The sequence below is a fragment of the Epinephelus moara genome, chromosome 24 (genome assembly GCF_006386435.1).
Source record: "Epinephelus moara isolate mb chromosome 24, YSFRI_EMoa_1.0, whole genome shotgun sequence".
NCBI lineage: Eukaryota > Metazoa > Chordata > Actinopteri > Perciformes > Serranidae > Epinephelus > Epinephelus moara.
Genome location: NC_065529.1, coordinates 43,433,397 through 43,442,328, shown reverse-complemented (window position 1 = coordinate 43,442,328; position 8,932 = coordinate 43,433,397). Strand labels below are relative to the sequence as shown.

Sequence of the window (8,932 nt, the reverse complement as noted above, 5' to 3'; positions counted from 1 at the left end):
TACAGTCTTGTTATGTTTAGGATGTTAGGACATGCGACTGTAGTGTAGTTGGTTTATGGTCTGTTAGCTTCTTACTGCTGGCGATTGAATTTAGGCTTTAATAGTCATGAAAATGTTGTTAATTTGTGAAGATTATCTTGCTGAACAAAATAAGAAAGTATCATAAATGTTTGTTTGCCAAAGCTAACTTCCCTGTCGGCCTACATCCATGGAGCACTCTGAAGTGTTTAGTGGGCATTGCCTATGGTAATAAGTTAGTTATGATGAAGTGGGATTATCGCCTGCTGAGCAGATTGAGCAGATAGACCGTTGCGTGCATCTTGAATTGACTTTTTTTTTTCTCTTAACAGAAAATTAAGAGAAAATATATGAGAAATTTAATAGAAATTTGCTGATGATGCATTTCATAACACCACCTGTACTACACCTGAGCACGAGGAAGGCAGGTGCCCTACTGGAGAGGGGGAAGTGTGTGAGTAGTTACTTATTTATCACATACAAAACTGCTTATTTTATTGTTGCTGCCTATCTTCTCTATTTTATTTCAGTTAAACAGAGCTCCTCTGGGTTGTATTGGTTGATAAATGTCTGCCACCCTGTGTGGTCTTACATTTCACCCTAACCAAAGTCTACTTAGCACAGAGTGGTTTGGGCTAAATGCTAATGTTAGCATGCTAACATGCTCACAGTGACAAAACATTTTGACATTTAGCATGTTGTGTACCATGTTCACTTAAGCATGTTAGCATGCTAATATTCGCTCATTTGCATTAAAGACAAAGTGGGCTACAACTGAGCCAGATGGAAATGTCATTAGTCATTTCGACATTTAGTCAGAAATCAAAATCTTGGATGGAGTATGCTTTCAGTAATCTTAGCTAGCTAGTTAGCAGGTAGTTTACCATGTTCACTATCTTAGTTTTGCTTGTTAGCATGCTAATATAATATGTAGCCATAGGGAAATGTCATTAGTTATTTCGATATTCAGTCATAAATCAAAATCTTAGTTTAGGCTGACCAAACGTCCTCTTTTGCCCGGACATGTCCACTTTTCACGTCCCGTCCGGGGCCTCCAGGGGGTTTTTATAAACTGATGATAATGTCCGGTTTTCCGTGTGTTTGTGTGTGTGTGTTAGAGTGCGGCACGGGCAGCATATTTCTGTCCGAACCCGAACCAAGCCCGACATTATTTAATGACCAAAGCACTGAGTTTGTGTCACACAGTGGTTACAGGCTATTTAACAGGCCGGGCGTGCGCCGTGGGTGCTCAGCTGCGGAGAGGGAGACCTCCGTGTTTGAGACGGGAGCGGGAGGCGGGAGGTCCGACGCTTCTAGCGAGAGGAGAGGGAGAAATAAAACAAAATAAGATAAAATAGGAAAAACCTGTCTCCCTCTTTTATTTTATTTTCAGCGTTTAATCAAGGCGGAGGCGGGCGGCTGGAGGTCCGAGACTTCCAGCGAGGGGAGAGGTAGAAACAAACAGCCAATGTGTGTCTGTGTGTGTTATGTTCAGGTGTTGTCACGTAAATAACAGTGCCCAAGCAATAAACAGGACAGACAATAGGATTTTATTTATTTTTACACTACATTTTCACTGAAAGCTGACCGAATCCGACCCGAGCCCGAATACAATTTATAGCTACATTTCTGACCAAACCCGGCCCGACCTGTCGGGTACCGTCGGGTACCGTCGGGCTCGGATCGCCACACACTAGTGTGTGTATGTGTCCCCTATTGGGGCCTATCTGAATTTCTGTCTTTGAGAGATATTATTTTGTAATATAACTGAATTTTTTATCCATACATATAAATTTTAAATATAAAAAAATTAAAATTATAAGGCATCTTTGAGTAAACTGCGAGTATCATTTAAGTAGGCTATGTCGTGGCTGGCCGAGTGTCCTCTTTTTTGGAAATCAAAATATGGTCACCCTATCTTAGTCGAATCAGATTTATAGCTGGATTTGTATATTTTTAGCAACATTAGCTAGCTAGTTAGCAGGTAGTTTACCATGTTCACAATCTTAGCTTAGCGTGTTAACATGCTAACATTTTCTAATTGGCATTAACAACAAAGTAGGCTACAAATGAGTCAGCTATCATTAGTTATTTCAATATGCCATAAATCTAAATCTTAGATGAATTACATTAATAGCAAAATAAGTATACTTTCAGTATGTTAGCTGGCTAGCTAGCAAGTAGTTTACCATATTCACTATCTTATTATAGCATGCTAACATTTGCTAATTTAACCTAAAGACAAAATAGGCAGGTACAATTGAGACGGAAATGTCATTAGTTATTTCGACATTTAGTCATAAATCAAAATCTTAGTTAAGTAGAATTTATAGCTAGATGTGTATACTTTCAGCAGTATTAGCTGGCTAGTTAGCAGGTAGTTTATGATGTTCACTAGCCTATCTGAGTTTAGTGTGTTAACATGCTTATAATTACTAGTTTGAATTAAAGAAAAAATAGGCTATAACTGAGGATGGAAATGTCAGTTATTTCAATATTTCGCCATTAATCAAAATCTTAGACAAATCAAAATGTTTAGTTAGATATGGCACGAGATGGACAGTCAAATTTCATGGCGGTGCACACAATAGTCCTTGACATTGGATTCATCCTCCAGGAGCTGAGAAGTGGGAACATCGGAACAAAAATTTGTGGTTATTCATATTTTGCAGGAAAAGGTAAATCGTTGACCTGTTGGTGGCGCTATATGAAAAGTCAGGGCTCACCAAATTAGGATGAATCCTCTGGGCACTATCAATGTCCGTGCACATTTTCTTTAACATATTTATTGTTGTTTTAACAACATATAAACTGCTGTACAGCATTGCAAAAGAAAAACACGACACATCTCCAGATATGCACAGGCACATACAGATACCTACATACAAATGGCAACTTTAACGGAACAGGCAGCTGCACAAGATAAAGGTCCAATCAGGGCCTATACTATTTTGATGGGCGACAAGAAGATGTAAAACACGAAGTAAATGTGACTTTTATACTGAGTTATCAGTAAAGTGGGGGTTTAGTGTCTAGCTTTTATATAGTCCATAAATGCGTTCCAGATTCTCATAAATGTATCAGAAGAGTCGTTTGATGTGAATTTTAGTTTCTCATGTTTGAGATGTTGCATCATTTCTCTCGTCCACTGAGTCCAGCTCGGTGGATGATGGTTCTTCCAGTTAAGAAGGATTAACTGCTGTGCTAATGAAGTGCCAAATTATTTTAGTTTGAGTTTAGATCCTGAAAGATTCTTAGTTTCCATTCCTGCTGTGCCAAAAATAGCTGTCGAAGTCTGTGCATAATTTTATGGCAGTCTAATAGTTGTTAAAATATTTCAGTCTGGACTCTGGAACAAAATAGTGGACCAACCGAGAGACAGGCAGACAGCCAGAGACATGATCCAGTGTGGCTAAAAATAATATGAGTCAGTCTCTGTAACGCCACTGCAAAACTGTGAATGGGGAAAAATATCCAGTAACTTCAATCACTGAATCAAACCATTGTTTATTCAGGGAAATTGACTGAGCATTAAACTCTTTTACAGCAATGCCCTGAAAAGTTGATTGTGAAGCCAGTCATACTGTGGCCTCATAAGAAACAATAGAAAGTTTCTGTACTTTTCTGTGGTGGCATACAAGCAACAAATATGAAAACATCAGAAATGTGACTTGTTTTCTCTTATTCCTGTATTGTGGCTTTATTAAAAAGATAAATTGCATTTATTTCTCAAAATATAATGACTTCAATTCAGAAACATTATGATTTTTCTTGTTTGACTTTACTGGATGATGATTTGTTTTGTTTTTAATATATTTCAACTATATTCTGGAAATCTTTCTATAGCATGTTCTGGATTTTTTTCCTTACCCTGACACTGTCCCGATGATACTCGCTCGTGTATTTAAATTCAAAAGCTTATTTAACTCCTGCTCAAACTCTCTGGACACATTTGAGCCTGAAACCATTTATTCTTTATTAGTTTTAGAATCATGTTGTAAAAGTAGTTAAAAAAGAATCACAACGTAATCAGTAATGTACAGTTTACATTTACAACTCATCCACTGTCCCATACACAGTTACATATAAGGTCAAAGTCTTCACAATTTCAAAAGAGCAAATGCCTCTGCTTACACAATGGATGACAGTGCACAATTAAATAAAAGCAATAAAAGCAAAATACTTAAAATTATCAGCTGGCCTACAAATAAGAATATATAATGATTCCTTACAATGTGTCATATTCCTCTAATAATACAAAAACAATGTCCCCATTACAAAGTTTGTTCTATTTTATAAACCTTATGCAGGAATGAGACGTCTTCAGCTCTCAGCTCCTCCTCTGTGGCTCTGACTGTGTCTGAAAGAGCTGCTATCTCTCTGCTCAGAGACTCTATCTTCTCCTTCATCATCTGACTCTTCTGCTCCTCTTCATCCCTCAGAGCAGAGATCCTGGCCTCCTCTTCCTCTTGTAGAAACTGGTGAAGCTTCTGAAACTGCTCCTTAATCAGTCTCTCTGTGTGTCGGGCCTGGACCTTAATGTGCTCTGCTGTTTGTTCACACTTTCTTTTAACTTGTTCACTTCAAACAACTTCAGTTTGTCAGGCTGTGGCAGCAAACTGAACATAAATGAACATAATTTTATCATTAATTAGTTTGATTTTTAGAATCACATCTGTCACACATAATCACAAATGTGCAGTTTACATGTTTGATTTTTCCTACACAGTAATTAACAGTAAATTTGAAATGATCCTATATGTACAGTTAAATCTCCACGGTTTAAAATAAAGAAATACATAATCAGTTGAGAATAAGATTTAAACTCTAAAGAATTAAAACTAGCATTTGTCCAAGAAATAAGCTTAAAAATATATTTTCATTTCTTAAGGTGAATCATATTCCCTTAAATCTGATCATGATACGTGGTATCTCCACCATCAGTATATCATCATCTTTTTCCCATTATTACGCAATTTAAATGTGTCCTCTTCTGAGAGATATAGCTCAGTTAAGCCACAAACTTTTTTCTCATAATTATCAAATTTAGTCTTCTTTTAGTATCAACACAGTTGTCTGTACATCCATATTTACAGTGCAGATACTGTAACAAGTGAAAAAGTATATTCAAAAAAGTCATATGCAGACCAAAATGCAAATATTACTACTGCTAATAATAATAATAATAGTAACAATAATAATGATGATGAATAATAATTATAATAATCATTTATGTTTCTGACGTTTGGTTAGCAGTAGACGTTCATAGTCAAATTCTGATAATTGTTGGCAAGTCTTTCCTGACATTTTCTGTCAGTTCAAAACAATAAAGTCCAAAGTTCATTTCTTGTGGAACTGTGGAAACACTATACCGTGAATATCAATATATATTGCATACTATTTACAATTAGAATGGAGTATAAAATTAGGACATAGCAATACCATGTAGACAAAACAAAATAAGGGAAAAAAAATTATACATAGACATCAACAGGTTGTTCTGTTTGAAACCTGTGGAAAACAACTCAAAATCAAATAGGATAAAATACTGATTTAAAACATCAGCAATCAGTGGTGTCAAACTCATTTTAGAGAGGGGGCCTTAGGAAGTCCTGTTCTGACCATAGGAAGTCCGGTGCTGGCCCTAGGTAGGCTGGTTCTGGCCCTAGGAAGGCCAGTTCTGGCCCTAGGAAGGCTGGTTCTGGCCCACAGGCTGTATGTATGACACACTTGACTGTTGATGGTAATATCTTCCCCTGGAGTTCACTCAGGGTGGCAATGTATGGAAACAGCCTGTCAGTGAAGGTGTGTGTGAAGGTGTGTATGTGTGTGTTAGTATCAAGGTCATAGAATGACAGTTTCCCTCTCTCAAAGTCCAGATGAACTCTGATTCTCTGGAGCTCCTTCCTAACTGGGAGAACTTTCTCTGGCAGTGGTGGGGAGGCTGCCATGTATTTTCCATCAGAGAAATAAATTTCCCAGAATCCAGTTGATATTTTTCCTTTTCTCCCTTTCTCAGACTCCTTCATCACACCTAGGGCCCAGGTATTGTCACATCTAACTTCAAAGTCCCAGTGGTGACTCCCAGAGTTAAAGCTCTCTGAGCCCAGAACAGCAATGTTGTAATCAAACCGCTCTGGATTGTCAGGAAGCGTCCGTTTATCTCCAAATCTCACACTGGTCAGATCTTCAGACAGGATGTATTCAGGGCGAGCAGTGTTTGGATCCAGAATCACAGGAGTGTAAGAGACCATGTCCATCATCTTGTTCCAGATGTTGTAGGTCAGGTTGCCCAGGTGTTTGGCCTCATCTATCAGAGCTCCTGAGGGCAGCTGTGGATCATCCAGCAGGGGGCGCTGCTGGACTCTTTCCACTGCAGCCTTGTAGTTCTGCAGGAATGAGATGTCTTCAGCTCTCAGCTCCTCCTCTGTGGCTCTGATTGTGTCTGAAAGAGCGGCTATCTCTGTGTTCAGAGCCTCAATCTTCTCCTTCATCATGTGACTCTTCTGCCCCTCTTCATCCCTCAGAGCAGAGATCCTGGCCTCCTCTTCATCTAGTAGAAACTGGTGAAGCTTCTGAAACTGCTCCTTAATCTGCCTCTCTGTGTGTTGGGTCTGGACCTTAATGTGCTCTGTCGTTTGATCACAGTTTCCTTTAACTTGTTCAAACAGCTTCAGTTTCTGCTGTAAGGGCTTCAGGGATTTCTGCAGCTCCTCTTTGTGATCCTGTGCAGCTTCATCGATGGGTCTGAATCTGTGGTTGTTGTGTCTCTTTGAATCTCTGCAGACGAGACACACCGGCTGCTGATGGTCCAGACAGAAGAGTTTGAGTTTCTCGGAGTGCAGACTGCAGGAGAGGAGAGTCTCTGAAGCTCTCTGATCTCTCTCCAGTAAGAAGGCCTCACACAGGTTCTTTAACACCAGGCTACGAGGTGTATCACTAAACAAATGTCTTTCTTTACAAATTGGACACTGGTGTATGAGTTCTTCTCTCCACCAGCTCTGCACGCAGTCTTTACAGAAGCTGTGACTACATGACAGAACAACAGGATCTTTAAAGATCTCAAAGCAGACAGGACAGGAGAGATCTCTTTCTGACTGAGAGGACATGTTTTGCCTCTGAGTGAAGCTGAAAACACAGGAGCCAGAACAATGAAAGCAGTCAGTCAACTGAGGAATTTCCCTTACAGTTACTTTCACTTTGAGTTGCAGCTCCTCTAAATCTTACTTGTATAATGTAGAATCAGCAGCAGGTTGAAGTGGCAGTATTCCAGTACTCCAGTAACCCCAGTGTTCCCAGAATTTCCTTGACTCAGTGGCTTCTCTCCATGGAGTTTTATCTGGTAGTAAATATTGAACACGCGAGACACAAACTGCAGCAGTGTCACGCAGCTCATATCATTTGACATTCACATCTGAGGAATGAGGAACATGGAGCATACGCCCATCAGGTGCATCCAACCACACCTTAAGTGAACCCTTGTTATATAAAGGTGTTGTGGCAAAAGCAGGTGTTTATTCCGCGTTGAACTGTGTGACAATACCGTAACACTTGCATGGGAGGGAGGCAGGTGTTTGTGTAAAAACGTTCTTTTTATACCTGCACAGATTGTAGATTCTAACATATTATATGCACAACAGTAAAATTACATATGCATTTCTTTGTCATTGTTAGTTTTGTCCTTTTGCTGTTTGTCTTTTTGTGATTATGTTGTTCAACTAAATATTAATATTCTAGTTAATACTATTTTTAGGGTCTATACTTTATTCTACAACATAAAATACATCAGTAAATAGCCCACTTGTGAATTTTGAAGCTTTTAGGTGTTTCAAAAAAAGTTGGATTGTCGCTAAATGAAACCACAGAACGTCATCATGCCATATGTGGCTTTACAGCTTCGTGACATGTAAGATATATAACCCTTACCTTTTTCCTAACCTAACCTTAACTGCCTCTCTTTTAACCTTACACTTAATTTCTAGTTATAAGCTAATTTAGCATTTTCTTTAGGGTTTCTGCTTCTGAACTAAGGGGCAAAGGAGGGGTGATAGTGTAGGTATAGTGGACGAGTCATGGCGCTGGTGGGTGGGTCATGTAGCTGCTCCTGCCGCAGCTAATATACTCGCCTTTTGGGCCTGCTGGGTCTGTGTAGCCCAGGTGCCCTGCTGTCAACGGCTTTATTCTGTCCCTCTTTACACCTCTCTTTGGCTCTGTATCGACCAAACACTTTCAGTATGGTACCTTTGGAACCAACAGTAACCCTTCAGACATGGTACCTAGACCCTTGCGTTTCCACTGCACACTCACTGTATTTCCTCCTTTATCAGTCTGCACCTTGTTTATCATCCACAGAACGAGGCTGCACACTTACATTTTCAGAACAAAATAGAACAGGCTGCAGTGAGAGTCTCTCTCCATGGGATATTTAAAAATAGTGGTTTTGTGTATTTAGTTGTTCTTAGGCAAGCTCAGGGGGTTTATGTTGACATAGTCCACAGGAGCAACACTCTGCAATGCTTTTTTTTTCTCTGAGTGAGGATTAGAATATATGCAGTTCACATAACCTGGTCGAAATTAATATATACAAACACTTGAAGATCCACTCATTACATTGTCATAAAAACTCAAGTGATGGTCAAAGTTGTCACAGTGAAATTTAAGGTGTGTTGATAGATTCACATCCTCAACTTGTGCATTGAGTAACATTACAAGTTAACGTTCCACCTTAAAACCGGCAGTCGGCCCAGTGAATGAAGTTATTTTTTCTCAGACTCCAGCTGCTGTGAGAGGCAGAAAAACATCCTTTCATTTTATAGTTCCAGTTTACTAATAAAACTCTCCACAGTATGAACAGTGGTTACATGAGCCTCAAAACCAGACACAACTCAGCCCTGAGCAGAGTGACCGTCCTCTA

General features: G+C 39.3%; 1 protein-coding gene across 1 annotated transcript; it reads right to left on the bottom strand.

Moving 5' to 3' along the window:
• Positions 1-5,606: 5,606 nt before the first annotated feature.
• On the bottom strand, positions 5,607-7,127 carry LOC126385919 (nuclear factor 7, ovary-like). The gene has a single exon (XM_050037963.1). It carries the CDS (start codon positions 7,125-7,127, stop codon positions 5,607-5,609), a length of 1,521 nt encoding a protein of 506 aa, XP_049893920.1.
• Positions 7,128-8,932: the final 1,805 nt, after the last annotated feature.